Source organism: Phragmites australis, chromosome 20, assembly GCF_958298935.1.
Source record: "Phragmites australis chromosome 20, lpPhrAust1.1, whole genome shotgun sequence".
NCBI lineage: Eukaryota > Viridiplantae > Streptophyta > Magnoliopsida > Poales > Poaceae > Phragmites > Phragmites australis.
The window spans coordinates 1172197-1187813 of NC_084940.1; the positions used below are offsets into that span (position 1 = coordinate 1172197).

At 44.8% G+C, this 15617-nt stretch overlaps 3 protein-coding genes and 1 pseudogene across 3 annotated transcripts; 3 read left to right on the plus strand and 1 right to left on the minus strand.

The window, feature by feature from the left end:
- Positions 1-383: 383 nt before the first annotated feature.
- On the plus strand, positions 384-4138 carry LOC133901265 (uncharacterized). The gene is made up of 7 exons (XM_062342566.1): positions 384-602; positions 724-856; positions 2329-2432; positions 2540-2711; positions 2810-2950; positions 3035-3126; positions 3219-4138. The coding sequence occupies exons 1-7, from the start codon at positions 487-489 to the stop codon at positions 3892-3894; spliced, it is 1434 nt and encodes a 477-aa protein (XP_062198550.1). The 5' UTR covers positions 384-486; the 3' UTR covers positions 3895-4138.
- Positions 4139-5516: 1378 nt separating this feature from the next.
- Positions 5517-7218, plus strand: LOC133902296 (uncharacterized; annotated as a pseudogene).
- Positions 7219-10566: 3348 nt separating this feature from the next.
- LOC133902297 (auxin-responsive protein SAUR36-like) lies at positions 10567-11101 on the minus strand. Its single transcript, XM_062343899.1, has one exon. The coding sequence runs from the start codon at positions 11026-11028 to the stop codon at positions 10567-10569; it is 462 nt and encodes a 153-aa protein (XP_062199883.1). The 5' UTR covers positions 11029-11101.
- Positions 11102-14478: 3377 nt separating this feature from the next.
- Positions 14479-15326, plus strand: LOC133901882 (auxin-responsive protein SAUR36-like). The gene has a single exon (XM_062343417.1). The coding sequence runs from the start codon at positions 14797-14799 to the stop codon at positions 15238-15240; it is 444 nt and encodes a 147-aa protein (XP_062199401.1). The 5' UTR covers positions 14479-14796; the 3' UTR covers positions 15241-15326.
- The last annotated feature ends 291 nt before the right edge of the window (positions 15327-15617 follow it).

The following is a 15617-nucleotide window of genomic DNA, read 5'->3' on the forward strand; positions in this document are numbered from 1 at the left end:
AAGGAGGCCCAATTCGCAGCTTGCAGCGAAACCGGTACTTGCCAGATCAAATCGAGCATAGCCCATTCAACTTTTGGGCCGACCCTGATGACATCTGGGCCCAATCACAAAAGAAATTTCTCTCCAGGCCCAAGCCCAGGACCAAGACAGGGCCCACGCCCTCATGGGCGATTCCCACGCCTCGAGCCTCAACGGGAAACTCGCTGGACCCCACCACCACACCGCTCCTGCTACCGACGGGTGGGACCCACAAACCGTGCGTCAGCCACTGAGGCAGCACCGGTCCGGACAACGCGGCAAGCACCTTTCCGCCTCTCTGTCACTGCGGGCCCACCACCACCTCGTCGAGGAGCATCTCTCTCATCTGTCTGAGTCAAGGTGACCGTTGGGCAGCCCAGTGCGGAGCGGAGCAAGAAGAAACGCAACAAAACCCCAAGGTCTCCGAGCCCCAAGGCCTCGCGCGCGCAGCCACACCTCGGCAGGGCAATGGCGATGATGATGGACACGGGCGAATCCAAGTCACCGGCGCGCGCGCTGCGGCGGCTGGCCGGCGCCGCGGTCGCCGCCGTGCTGCTCCGCCGCACCTTCAGCGCCTCCAAGTGGTACGCGCCGTGCGTGTTTTGTGTGTTTCTTCTTCTTCTTCTTCTTCCCCCCCCCACCCCCCCCCCCTTTTGTGGCGATGGGACGCGACTGAGTAGGGTGTGGTCTCGACGTTCGTGGCAGCAAGACGGAGGCGCGGATGGCCGCGGCGCGGATGAAGCTGCTGCGGAACCGGCGGGAGGCGCAGGTGCGCCAGATGCGCCGCGACATCGCTGCGCTCCTCCGCGACCGCCAGGATGATACCGCGCGCATCAGGGTAAGCACTCGTCACCAGCAGTTTCAGTTTGTTCGTTTGTGTGCATCAATTACACATCTAGTTCGTCGGAGAAATCGGGGTTGCTGCTGTTTCCATCAGTAAAGATTGAGAGCTTTCTATGAGGTTGAGATGGGGATCTCTCAAATAGGAAGCCGTGCGTGTGCTCCGTTGTTAATCTTGCGGTGCTGAGGCCTATACAAGAAATGGTGCGCGGCAACGTTGGGCGGCGGTTGGGCCGGAGACGCCGAGAGGGTGTCGAGCGAGAGGGCAAGGTGTCGACGGGGCTAGAGAGGCCTAGGAGCGGCGCAACGCGCTGGCGAGGAGTCGGTGGAGCCGGAGCACGGGTATGCGAGGCGACCGGAGAACCGGAGATGGCGAGGAGCGCGGAGAACGTGGGGCGGGGTCGGGGCGAATCGGCGTTCCCCGACATGACGGCGGCTGTCGTGCTTTCTTAAGTGGCAGTACCGATGACGGGGGAGGCGGATGTTGGTGGCGCACGGGGGCAAGCGGTGGCGAAGCTCCTGGCTCGCGGGGCGGCTGGGCCTGCGGCGAGCTGGATCAAGGGGGCAGCGGTTGCGGCACAGTGCTTCGGGAAGCCGGGCACCCCGTGGCCGGGCTCGTCCATGCGCCGCATGCCTTCCGACGCTCATTCCACGGGCAGGCACGGTCGCTCCCCTGCCCGTTGCTCCTTCCGTGGCGGGGAGGTGGCGGCGGCCGTGCGCGGGGAAGAAGGTAGGCGGCCGTCGCGCTGTGGGAAGCCGGTGCGCCAAGGAAGGAAGAGCGGGGGGGGGGGGGGGGCAGAGGAGGCGAAGCGGTGAGTGCAGGGGAAGTGGCGGCGGGAGGTGCGGCGGGAAGTGGCGGCGGGGGGTGCGCGGGGAGGAGGTCGGCGAGCGAGAAACCAGATTGAGACACCCGACGTCAGCCTCCTCCTGCTCTCTCCGATGGTCGATCCAGATTAAACACTTGTGCAATCTGACGGCTCCTAACATGCTACATGACGTGGCACGACGTCAGATTCGAAAAACTTTGATTGGAAGAGATTAATTGCCCTAAATATGACGTTTCCTCTTTCATTTGGCAATTAAGCCATTTCATATAAGGAAAGTCCCTAAAAAACCATTTCATATAGGGAAAGTCCTTGATTATGATTTAATTTCCTTAGCAAAGCCATATTTAGGAAAAAAGAAATCTTGCTTTGACTTCTCACTGAACAGTGGTCACACCCTGATGTTTAGCCCTTAGGTAATTGTGCAGAAAATCTGGTAGGTTATGAATATTCCATTTTTTTTTACCAAAAAAAGAGTACTCCAATTCCTTCTCTTGACTATAACCTATGCAAAAGTACAATGTTCACATGAATTTCCTTTGGATCTATATTATTTGCATCCTATTTCTTGCAAAATTAGGATAGAAATGAAAAAAAGGGTATACCATCAAATATCTTCTTATTGATGCATTTGACGATTTTGCAGGTTGAGCATGTAATTAGAGAACAGAACTTTATGGCAGCAAACGAGATCATTGAACTGTTCTGTGAGCTGATTGTCACACGCCTTCCCATCATTGCAAAGCAGAAGTTTGTACTTTGCAAACTTTCCTTGTTTTCAAAATTATCAGTTCGCAAGACCAGGGAAAAAGAAGGTCCTAATCTTTTGCTACCTCTTTGGCCAACCTTTTCTTCAGGGAATGTCCAGCAGATCTAAAAGAAGGCATCTGCAGTTTGATATTTGCAGCTCCAAGGTGCTCTGAGCTACCTGAACTCACTCGGATGCGTGACATTTTTGAAAAGAAGTACGGTAAAGATTTCGTTTCCGCTGCTGTTGACCTACGGCCAGATGCTGCAGTTAATAATCTTGTAAGCATGGGATTTTTTTTTCAAAATCATTAATCATTCAATTGTCGCTATTGCCTATGTATGTTAGTCTCAATTCTGAACTTGATCCCCTTTTGAAGCTAATTGAGAAGCTGTCAGTTCAGAAGCCTTCTGGGCAAACTAAGCTGAAAGTTCTCAAGGATATAGCGAAGGAGCATCAGATTGATTGGGATACCACTGAGAGTGAGCAGGAGCTTCTAAAACCTCCTGAAGAGTTGATTGTATGTGTTACTGAAATTATCTTATGCATACTTCTATTTTTCATGATTGATGCCTTGAGCTAATAGGGTTTAACTTCTTTGCAGCAAGGACCAAGTACATTTGTTGAAGCTTCCAACATGCCTGTTAAGATTACTCTGGCACCACACGTTGTGACACCAAATCCTGCTGACTTCAGGTTTCAGTTCTCCTAGACATGTAACCATATAAATGATGAAGATTTGTAGTAACATTCGTTCCTAATGCATGTCTTCTTGCTCTTTTGTGTAGCTCTAGATATTCTGATGATGAATATGATAACGGTGGCACTATGCAATTCAAAGATGCTGCTTCGGCCGCTCGAGCAGCTGCAGAGTCTGCTGAGAGAGCAGCATTTGCCGCCAAGGCTGCAGCTGATCTTGCCTATAAGAACAATTCATCTGATCAAGTTGAAGGTGGCAAAACTTCGGCTCATGAATTCACTCACCCCTGCAAGAGACAGTCAATGAGCAACTCAAGTAGATCATCCAGGAAAGAAGATGTGGATGCTTTTGATGAACTAAAGCTCGATGGAGGGAAAGCATCCAGCACAGGAAGCTTCAGTGGATCGAACCACATAGAAGATAAAGACACATATCTTGTGGATTTGGATGCTAAGAAGACACGCAAAAGGAACAGCCGTGCTGCTCGGAAGGTACACTCAGAGATAAAATTTGATGATTCTGAGGGACTGTGTTCAGAGACAGAGGATGAAAATGATGTGGAGATACAGTCCGTAGAAAGGCCACCCCTTCCTACAAGAGAGCCTTTTCCGGGAAACCGTCACCCTGAAGAGGAAGAGCCGGATCACGATTTCCCTGATTTGCCAAAGGCGAACCTTCATGCTCGTGTTCATCCAAATATGCCTCTTGACTATGAAACTCTTACTGCACGCTTCGAGGCACTCAAGTCCGGCAAGCTTCCATAGTGCAACATAAAGAGCAGGCGTACTGTGTTATATTCTTGTTACTTCTGTACAACATTATATCACATATTAAGAGGCTGTAGACGTACTTCTCTAGTGCATTTGATTTACCGAGTTGAAGGATTTATTGATTCAAACTGCCACCGGATATGCATTGTTCAGGTATATAGAGAATTTGGAATGGCAATTCTAATTTTTTTTGGTTGCAATATTCTTATGGCTGGAAGTCATTCCTTCAGTGCCTGTAAATTTCATTATGTTTGACGAAACACTTCATGTATGTTCTGGTGCTTCGTAAAACATTGCCATGATATTATACAAAACTACATCAATGGGCCGTGATTTAAATATAAGTGCAACTTCTACTTACATTTTAGGGATCGTGATTTCCATCTAGTAGGAACAATAATGTAATAACAGACAATAGTGGCACTAAAACAATTTCACTAAACTATAGAACAAATGAAACCGCTCAGCAATAGTAGCGACCTACTATAATGGTTAGAGCAAGGGCAATGTATCTTGCTCAGGTCGGTAAGAAGAGTGGGACCCATAATCAGCAGTATTAGTTGTGACCGATGTTCACAATGCGGTGAGAAATAAAGTGGGCCTGTCTGGAGTAAAAAATCGCCCATCCCCAACCTCCTGCAACTCGATCCCGTGAGAAGCTTCCTCGATCCCCAATTCCTCCCTCGATTCCACCTCGCTCTCACCGCTGCAGGTTTAAATTCGCCAATCTCCTCCCCCTTCTACTTGTCAATCTCGCTCGCCGTCCCCGTCCATGTCCCCGTCCCCCCATTGCTGCTCTCTTCGAGGTGTGCTTTCCTGTCCTCCTTGTCGGATCTTAGTCCCTCTCTCAAATTGGGTCTCAACCAGGCTGGCCATCGTGTTTGGGTGCTGAGCATGTGCAAGCCAACGAGCACCGTTGGACTGGACAGTTGTCGCATTGGTGACCCTCGCCGTGTGCACCCCTATCGCCTGGTGAATCGTGCTCGCTGGTCCCGTCCCCATCTCGCGGCCATGTACTCTGGATGGGGGCTTCTCAGGCCTATCGAAGCAGAGAGAAGATGAGCAAGAGGGCCAAGCGATTCAAGCAGCTGCTGCAGGTGTCGGTACAAATCGGCAGGATTGGACCATCGATAAGCTTAGCTAGCCTCTTGGTCGTGCATGTTGTCTGCCGGCTGGTTGACTCATGATTTTTTTTTTTGGTGTGCGAGTACTCATGCTGTGAGATAGTGGTACATCTGTGCATCGTCATGTGATTGTTGTGGTTGTATAATAAGGTGATAGTCTACAATATTATTTTAGTATTTCTATTGTCTTTTGTCCTTTTGCCAATTGTTCATTCGTGTGTGTAGTATTTAGGGTTTATTTATTGTTAACATCAAAATCTCATGTACTAGGTATTATTAAACTTGCTTTAAAACCTAAAGAAGGTATATATCTATTGAAAAGGACTTATGCTTCAGTGCTTAAGGGATGAATGGTGTACTAAGTATATACTTCTACTGAAATGACTAAGTAGTAAATCTCAGTTACAAATACAAGTACTGAAGTAAACATGTAAACTCTAAATTTAATGATTAACTAATAGACTCCAATTTTGTTGTTGCTGACAACCAAAATTTGCTATATGTGCTCTATCAAATCTTCCTTGAGACGTCGATGGGTTGCTCGATCACGAATTTCCATATTTTTTTCTCAAGGACCTATGTAAATTCATAGATTGGGCCCTTGTCAAGTCCTGCTATTTGAGTGGAAAATTGCCTTTATTCATATGTTTGTCATCGGGTATCCCATAGGAGTCTCTCTCGTCCTCAACTATCATATTGTGCAAAATAGCACATGCACACATAATATCTGCAAGTTCTTCCCTTTCACAAAAAACTTGCAGATATGACGTATGATGGCCCAACATTTCTGTAAAACCCCAAAAGCCCGTTCAACATCTTTTCTTGCTGATTCTTGACGCTTTGCATACAATTTAGCCTTATCACTTTGAGATTTGGTGATTGTTTTGGCAAATGCTGCCCACTCTAGGTAAATACCATCAGCTAGATAGTATCCCATGTTATATTTTGTTCCATTAACCATAAACTGAACAACATATGCTCTTCCTTGTAGCACTTCGGTGAACAATGGTGACTAGCCTAACACATTGATGTCATTGTTTGAACCAGCAACATCAAAAAATGCATGCCAAATCCATATGTCACAGAGGCAACTGCTTCAAGCATGATAGTGGATACTCCATAATCGCCACATGTGAATTGACCCTTCTATGCAACCTGACAATGTTGCCGCTCCCAATGCATGTAGTAAATACTACCCAACATGCCAGGAAATCCATATGCCTCTCCTAATTGAAGTAAACATTGAATGTCCTCTTCAGTGGGTCTGCAAAGATACTACTGACCAAATATATGTCTCACACCTTAAACAAAATTGATCATGCACTCCATTGTTGTTCTTTTTTAACCCCAAAAGATTCATCCATTAGATCAGCTGGTGAACCATATGTCAATATTCGGATGGCAGTTGTGCATTTCTGTAGCGGTGATAGCCCCACCTTGCCAAATGCATCTCATCTAAGACGAAAATATGGAGACCAAACACCAAGAGCTTCAACAATGCGCAAAAGTAGATGCCTTCTCATGTGAAATCTCCTACGAAACTGATCATTGGTGTACAGAGGATTATCTAAAAAATATTTAGCAAACAATCTATTGTGGTCACCATCGTGATCTCTATTGATGCAACTCCGTTTGTAGCCCCCACGTTGATTAGAGGCACCGGCTAGTTGTGCTTGTAGTTGCGCTTTAATCTGAGCTTCAATTTAATTACTTACTACTCATTTAATCCTCAACAATTACTCTAATATAAGTAATATAAATATTGCACGATACATTAGTTGTTGCTCATTTAGTACTCAATAATTTCTTTAGCTAACTAGTCTAGGGATTAACAGAGTTGTTAATCCCTAGAATTTGAAGTATCTTTGTTCAATTTTGCTTCACTAAAATTTGAAGTGTCTTTGTTCAATAGTTTTAAGTATGTCTGATAGTTTTTCATCCAATAGTATCCTGACTTCTTGTCGATGCCATCTATGGGATTAACAAAGTTGTTCAACCAAGAACTAAGTAGTAGTAGGTTTTCCTCTTTAGTCCAGTTGATGTGTGTCCCTCTCCTTCCTCCCTCTTCATTGTTCTCACTTGAATCTTCGATGTTAACCGACTGTTTCTCTTGCTGTCTTACAGGGCATGGAGAGGTTGATTCTGATCCATGGGAAGAAGTGTTGGTTGCAGCTCCAAACTCTTGTTTTGGTGAGTGCACCAAACTTTCTTGAGGTTCGAAACTTTGAAACATGATTGGAGTAGATTTTAACCAATTCCTTTGCTGCTGAACACCATGAAAGCTTAGAGGAGAATGACTATATGGATGATAGTTGCCATAAGGATCAAAAAGGTGGAAGTTCTGAAATTAGGTGCTGAGTATTGGGAGAACTGAGATTAGGGGAAAAGTTGTGGGGAATTGAGTAGTAGGAGAGTTTTGGCTAGCATTGACAGGATGTTGGTTTAGGGAAACTTGGTTCAGCAAGGTCATGAAATCTCTGTTGGAGGGATCATTTCATGTAGTAGTGTTTGATGAAATATAGAGCTACTTTTTAATTTTTGATGTGCCTCTGTTTTGTAGAAAGAAGTTGAGCACTTCGTACTAGAAGGCAACAACCAAACACATTGCTTTCTTTATTCTTTGTAAACAGTACTAAGTCAGAGATAATATATTTTATTTGTATATGGCCGGCAATAGCCATAAGACCGTATTTTTGTTACGACCTCCTCTCACAGTGCTTCTTACCCGGTAGTAAGCAAGCATTTATTGCTTACTACCTAATTTTTTAGATTGTGGTTGTGAATAATAAAAAAGGCCACTAGGCTTCATTTTGTACTATTTTAATCTTTTGTCAAATTACTTGGTGTGCTAATGGTAGATTTGATATTAGGTGAACCAAAACTATTTGTACACGAAGAAGTGAAAATTGATATTTCGTGTACTCATTCCCAAATCAAATCAAACTTTTTAGAAAAGTTTCAATTAATTAGCAGAAGAATTGGTCAACTTTAAAAATCGGTCAACTTTAAAAATCTACACCCGCTAAGATGAATTGGATAAATAGTTACAGATTGCATTGGATAAATAGACATAAATAAAGTGGGATTTATTCTCCATGACCCCTAGGGCCTAGGGTGAGTTGAATTCACAACACAAACCCTGCCTCGAACGGAAACACAAAAGCGAGCGGCGGCGGCGGCGGCCGAACAATTCGGAGATGGCAATGCATGTTTTCGAGTGTAGATAAGCAGTAAACCAGGTAATACTGTGGTGTCCCAGTTAAACTGTTACTATAAATTTATGATGCCAACAAAGGTTGGATTTATTCTTGATCCCTGAATAGTTATAATTGATTCCATCCATCTTTCTGATGCCAGAATCTCAAAGATGTCAACCTATAACTTGTTCTTGCTGCGTAATATGTCTTTCACGCCTGTACTACCTCCCTTTTCCTTTCTTGTATCATCTGTGCCACCTTAGTGAGTGGCTATAGGACTGGCTCAATGATAATTATACTACAAAGCTTCGTTGTCTGGATAGTATAATTTGAACAAATCCTGACATGCATGTAACCATAATGTCTCTGTTAAATCTTAGAGCTACTCCAGGATGTACTTGCTTGCAACTTGCAATATGAATTATTTACTCATTTTACCTATATTATTACCATGAAAACTTCCGCAGCAACGCTCGCTGGGTCTCCATCCAGTTTTTTCTACAAAGCGGTTACTGCAGAACTTTCTAAGCAAGTCCACACATTGGACCTATTCAAGTTTCAAGGTTTGACAACAAAGTGGTGGGGATGCTACTAAAGTGGAGTCTATTAGGGTTCAGCTACAGGTTGCCTATGCTGTATGTTTCATATTCAAGTACAAATTAAGTTCAGAACGTTCTTTCAAAAAAAAAAAAAAGTTCAGAACAAGCTAGTTGATTTTTCAGATGAAGTTCAGAACAAATTTGTTGATATTTCAGTTGGTTAATGCTCAGATGTGATGGCAATCAGAAATAAAATTTGATGATTCTGAGGGACTGTGTTCAGAGACACAGGATGAAAATGATGTGGATATATAGTCCTACAAGAGAGCCTTATTCAGGAAACCGTCGCTTGATGAGGAAGAACCGAATCATGGTTTGCCTGATTTGCCAAAGGCGAGCCTTCATTCTCGTGTTCATCCAGATATTCCTTGATTATGAAACGCTTACGGAACGCTTCGAGGCACTCAAGTCTGCCAAAGCTTTCTAAGCAAGTCCACACATTGGACCTATTCAAGTTTCAAGGTTTGAAAACAAAGTGGTGGGGATGCTACTAAAGTGGAGTCTATTAGGGTTCAGCTACAGGTTGCCTATGCTGTATGTTTGCATATTCAAGTACAAATTAAGTTCAGAACGTTCTTTAAAAAAAAAAAAAAGGTTCAGAACAAGCTAGTTGATTTTTCAGATGAAGTTCAGAACAAATTTGTTGATATTTCAGTTGGTTAATGCTCAGATGTGATGGTAATCAGAAATAAAATTTGATGATTCTGAGGGACTGTGTTCAGAGACACAGGATGAAAATGATGTGGATATACAGTCCTACAAGAGAGCCTTATTCAGGAAACCGTCGCTTGATGAGGAAGAACCGAATCATGGTTTGCCTGATTTGCCAAAGGCGAATCTTCATTCTCGTGTTCATCCAGATATTCCTTGATTATGAAACGCTTACGGAACGCTTCGAGGCACTCAAGTCTGCCAAAGCTTCCGTAGTGCAGCATAAAGATCAGGGGCACTATGTTACATTCTTTCCACTTCTGTACAACAATGTATCACATATTAAGTAGGTTGTAATGCTTCTCTAGTGTATCTTCTTTCGCCGAGCCGAAGAATTTGTCGATTCAAACTGCTGCTATTTGTATTGTTCAGGTATATAGATTATTTGAAAAGACAATTCGAACTGTTTCTGCAGTCTGTGCTCAGGCTGGTAGTCACCTCATGTCAGAATCTTGCACCTCGCAAAAAACATCCCTGTACTGCAATAGCATATGATTTTTGATCTGTTTCTCAGAGCTATCAGACAATGAGGATTCAGCTTACTCCCAAAGTACTACTACTAAATACAGACCAGGAGACATGGGCTGAAAAATGAAGCAAGTACATGACATGTTGACGACTTGCAATTTGGCTGGCCGTATAGTCCCTGCAGATTTAAAGTTTCATCTTTGGTTATAACACCAGAGACTGGTCTTGCTCCACATCTCAATTCTCAATCCCCTTGTTCGTTTGAGATTTCGCTGGGAATTCAGTGTGGATGGGCGGAGGCACGATGCATGTTTTGGTTCTGCTGGAGCAGGGAATGGCAGTTGTCCATGGCTTTTACGTCGTGCCACGTGCAGTAACCTTTCAGATTTGAAGCCAGACAATTGTCCAGAAGGAACTTTGTTGCCTCGTAATCTAAGTCCTAAAAATATGATAAATCGTTTGTCTCTGGATCTCAGCAGAAAAACATATGTACAAAGAACAAGAACAGACTGTTCTGAACAACACTTATCTTTGTTCTGGGATTCTACCTACACCGAAACTATAGGTTCACTGGAGCAGTGGAGCTGCAGTGAAAACAGCGACCTGCTGGCAAGCTCCTACAAATGGCGCCACACGGCTTGCGTAGTGGCATGGCATCGCCATGGTGCCCAGGAACGCCTTCTCCACCTCGGCAGAGGCGCTTCTCCGGAGCAAACGCATGGCGTACTCCATGACCGCGGCGTCGCAGGGCAGCGTGATCCTGCCATCGCCGCCCGCGAAGCCGAACTCCTCCTGCGACATCCGCAGGAGCGCCGCGAAGACCGCCGTGCCGAGGTACGCCAGTGGCACCTCGAACCGCGCCCCGTCTGCCGTGTACACCGCGCAGTGGCCCTTGCCCGCCACGGAGGCGCGGCACTCGCCGGCGGCTCCCTTCGCCGCCGCCGCCACCCAGGTGAGCCTTTTCCTCCCGAGCGCCGCTGTCCTCTGCCACTTCTTGGCCAGCTGAGCGATCCTCTTGGCGCTGATCATGGTTAGTTGCTCACTTGTTCCTTGCTTCCTTCTGAGGGGAAACTGGAGAGCTGTGACTCGAGTTTGCAGTGCTTTGTTCGTGAAGCTGCAGGTGATTGTTCGGAGATCACTTGACCGTGAATATATAGCTGAAGGGGAAGTGATCGGCGAGGGACAAGGTCATGAGAATACGGGGGCCAAGTGTTTGGCGCGTGCCGGAGCCATTCGTGGCTCGCTTTCGGTGCTTGGATTGGACAATGGACACCACCCGTGGAGCCATGCTGAGCGGTGTGGCAAGGAAGAGGCACGAGGACCCCATGTTAATCGGGGCCAACGTGAAGTGTGAGCGCCATACTAGTTCAGCTAGCTCTTGTGCAATCAGATATTGGCAGAGCCGACGTCGTCCATGGTGGGATTCCCTTTTGTCCAGCGTTCATCAGGTAGCTATCATTTTTGGATGATTTGGCTTCCAGTTCCAGGACCCTATTCTGTGTTTCTGGGAATGCTGTTTTTTCAGTGCAACGCCACTTTCTAACATTGCAAACGATCAGTTGGAGTAGCACATGTTTCACTAGTCTTTTCCAGTCTCGCGAGGAAAGATAAATTGTGTACTCCGTTTCATGCATGCAGATTTCCAAAGAAGGGTGATTGTTTCTGAAGATCTGGTCCTCCGCGCTTTACTAAACGCTGCTGTATGCAATTATGCATCATATCTGGCCTTATTTTCAATATCATATTTATTTTTGACGCTAATTATTTATAGCATCACATCCGTACATCAAGATACTGTGAAGTTAAAACTTTGTCCAATTCTAACCGTATATAGATTGCATTAGATTCATCAACTTTGGTCCTATGTCAGAGTCGGATGATGAGGATTGAGCTGCTTTCATTCAGAGTGAAAATCGGGGACTGCCCACTGCAAAATGCAGACAAGGAAACAAGGATTGAATCAGATAACAAGTTGCAAGAGTGCCATAAAACTGAGGTTAGTACTCTGCACACAGGAGCATGCTACCAGATTTGAGAGCCAATATGAGTATAATATCAGGACTGCTAGTATATGGGAAGTTGGGAACACAAGCCGTGAGCTTCGCATGTCCAGAGTCCGGACACGGTGATATGGATACCATGGGTGATGTCTTAGAGCCAAACCATGTCTTCTTGGCTGTCTATCATGTACTTGTTTCCACCTAGTTGCCTAGTTGCAATCTTGTAGGTCCATGCAGAGAACTGAAAGAAGAAGCGACGAAATGGAGTCCACATGATAGTGCTCGTAGCACAGCAGACTACAAACTGAAGAAGCTGTAGGATCAAGATAAGTGATTAGAGTGGATGAATATACGTCTTAACAGATTTTTTTTTAAATTGATAGTTTTCTTCTATTTTTGAACCCAGCGCACATTAAAACCACATACGAAATCAAGAGAGACAAGAACAAATATAAAACTTTCAAAACCAACGCTCATCTTAGATGAATGTGAACACTAGGATCCGGTTAAAGTCATATTAAGAGTCATAGTACAAGGAATTAAACAACTTGACAAAAAACGTCTAAACACAAAAGATCCGATCACCGAAAGAAGGGATTTTTTAAGTTGATGGATGTAGCGGGCTAGGATGGGTCAAGTCCAACTTATATGACATGATCCACCCTCTAGCAACAAGAACATCTTTTACACGATCCAAAACAAAGCTGATCTCAAAGAAAACGAAAATCAGCAAGGAAACACCAAAACATGCACGAAAACAAGATATCCAAAAACAGAAGACTAGAAGTAGATGAACTTAAACATATAAAAAACACCCTCTTCATTAAACTTAGAGGAACACTCTCTTTTGACACATTACAAAATATTTCTCATAAAAACTCTCACATAAACATAGACTAAGTATCACTCCCTCTCTCTCTCCACATAACACAAGTGAAAGATTCTCAAAACTCTCAAAAGCAATAGTGCTTAACCCTTAAGCAATCATATCTCTAAACTGTCCTTCACTTATAATACACTCCCACCTACCACATGGCAGCTTCATCTGAATTTTTCTTTGTCAACCGCATGGTCATGGTGCCTTCATGACTTAGTCTCATCTCGCCACAAGCTTCGTGATGATACCACGTGCACTTGATCCTCCCACGGTTTTTGCGGCCAAACTGGGAAACCGTGTTGCACGCTTCTCAAAGCATGATGCATACACCTTATGCAAGCATCCTGATGACAACACGTGCGTTCCGTCTGGCGATCTTTACCGCTGACAAGTCAGTCCCTCTCTTGATACCTCAGGCCGCCTTATCACTTACACCGGTATCCCATTCGCTTGACTTTGTCAATACGTACGCCGTCTTCATTCACCTTCACAAACTTTGCCTGACTTCCACATGCACAACTAGGATCACCCTTGACTTCGCCCGACTCCTGTGATCGTTCGACACTAAGCTCCCCACTTAGCTCGATCTTCTTGTCATCGGTCGTCAAGTTGCATTCATCACCTACACACCATAAGACAAGTAAATATGTACTTTTAACACCATTTAACTCTATAAAAAATTAGACAAAATCAAAATCCCTGCAGAAATGAAACATCTCTGAAAAATCATGAACGCTGGATGATCCGATGTTCACTCCTCCTGAGCGCTGGACCATCCGGCGTGTTCAACTCAGTAGACTAGACCACCTGAAATCCTCTCTGTAAAAAATAGTCCGATGTGTATTCATACGCATTGCATGTCCATCTGGTGTATTCATTCTTGCCGAAACCTGTTTTGCACCCTCTTTGAAAAAATTACTCCAACGAAGCATCCGTCGTACATATTCCCCAACGTCGGATCATCCGGCGTATACAAGTTCGCTAGAGTTAGTTTACAATCTCTTTGAAAAAAAGCTCCAACGTTAACTGACACCTAGCGCCAGACTGTCCGACGTGTACTTCAATTTTTGTTTTTTCGTTAAAATGCTCTGGCGTGTACTACATATGAACGCCGGATTATCCGGCGAGTTCATTTTCTTCAGCAGTAGATCATTCGATATGTATAATTTTTCTAGACTTAGAGACAAACACGTTAATTCTATTTTCTTTACAATTTTGATTAGTTACGATCATAATTATAGTGCAAATTATACCTATACAATCTTAAAATCATCAAATCAAATTAACATCATTGTCAATTACTTTATCACATATGAACTAACATACATTTTAACTTTTGTTTATACGAAGCGATATGAAGCTGTCGAGCAAGTTGTTTGGACCGCTCAACTACATGCGTAATCCGGTCGTTCAGAAACAATGTGCTATGGGCGGAAAAACTTTCAGACTTCAGATATTTCAATAGGACATCAGAAATAATAATTGGTATCACATCGCACAATCACTGACAGAACTGATCCTGACAAATTGGACCCAATTTACATGTGGTCCTCATGATCCATGAGGCATGCCTGTTGGTCACTACATAACAGGTCAGTATGGCAGCACATTGTGAATTTGTGATATCCAAGCACCCAAATACCGATAAAATTGGCTCCAACAAGTGCCAAACAGTTGGTCCCATCGAGATCTAATCAAAACCACACACTGCTTCACCTTGCAACACTCCATGTTCTGCGCTCATGGCCTTGATTCTTGCCAGCTTGAGTTGATAGCTGCACTTGGACTGAATGCTTCTCTTTTTCCCTCACCTATAAATCCATCATATTAGCACAATACTTCATCAGTCAAACCACAAACACATCTTGATACAGAGGTTCTCTGAACTCTAAGCCAAGAAAGGAGGAGATCGAAGCATCCATGATCATGGCCAAGAGACTTGTTCAAATGGCGAGGAAGTGGCAGAGAATGGCTGCCCTGGCGAGGAAGCGGCTCACGTTGGCCCCGGCGAAAGAAACCGAAGGATCGTGCGGCACGTCGACGTCGGTGGCCGGAAAGGGCCACTGCGTCGTGTACTCGGCCGACGGGAGGCGGTTCGAGGTCCCACTGGCGTACCTCGGTACAGCAATCTTCGGTGAACTCCTGAGCATGTCGCAAGAGGAGTTCGGGTTCTCGTGCGACGATGGCAGGATCACGCTGCCCTGTGACGCCGCGGTGATGGAGTACGTGATGTGCTTGCTTAGGAGAGAGGCCTCTGAAGAGGTTGAGAGGGCGTTCTTGAGCTCCATGGTTAGGCCTTGCCACACTGTCAGCGGCGTGGCGCCATCGATGGGACTCATGCAGCAATCAGCTGTTTGTGCATAGCTCATTAGCTCCCGATGTATATACGTTTTTGTTCAACCAGATGTAAGATTCTGGAAACACAGAAAATGGTACGAAATATATTGCAAGCTCACTAATTTTTGCAAATCAGCAGACGAGGTTCTTCGCTTCATGCATCTCTGTCTGAACTCGTCTCGTTGCATGGTATAGCATAAAGTAGAAAGAAGCAGACATGGCCTGGAAGTTCGAGGACGTGTGAGACGTGGGAGAAGGATGAATCGTCAGCGCCGTTATGCTTCCAGGACAGAGGAGAGTGTTAAGGAAAAAATGGTCATTGTCTAGTAGTCTAGAGTTTGGATGTCTCGTACTATATATTTGCCTTTTGCAGGATGGAGCCAGCTAAAAATAATACTGATCAT

What these genes read in the sequence shown, in the direction of transcription:
- LOC133901265 (XM_062342566.1), top strand. Translation starts at nt 487, where the DNA reads ATGGCGATGATGATGGACACGGGCGAATCCAAGTCACCGGCGCGCGCG. An exon ending in ACCTTCAGCGCCTCCAAGTG is followed by an intron (nt 603 to 723) that starts GTACGCGCCGTG and finishes CGTTCGTGGCAG; the next exon opens with CAAGACGGAGGCGCGGATGG. An exon ending in ATGCTGCAGTTAATAATCTT is followed by an intron (nt 2,712 to 2,809) that starts GTAAGCATGGGA and finishes CCCCTTTTGAAG; the next exon opens with CTAATTGAGAAGCTGTCAGT.
- LOC133902297 (XM_062343899.1), bottom strand. Translation starts at nt 11,028, where the DNA reads ATGATCAGCGCCAAGAGGATCGCTCAGCTGGCCAAGAAGTGGCAGAGG.
- LOC133901882 (XM_062343417.1), top strand. Translation starts at nt 14,797, where the DNA reads ATGATCATGGCCAAGAGACTTGTTCAAATGGCGAGGAAGTGGCAGAGA.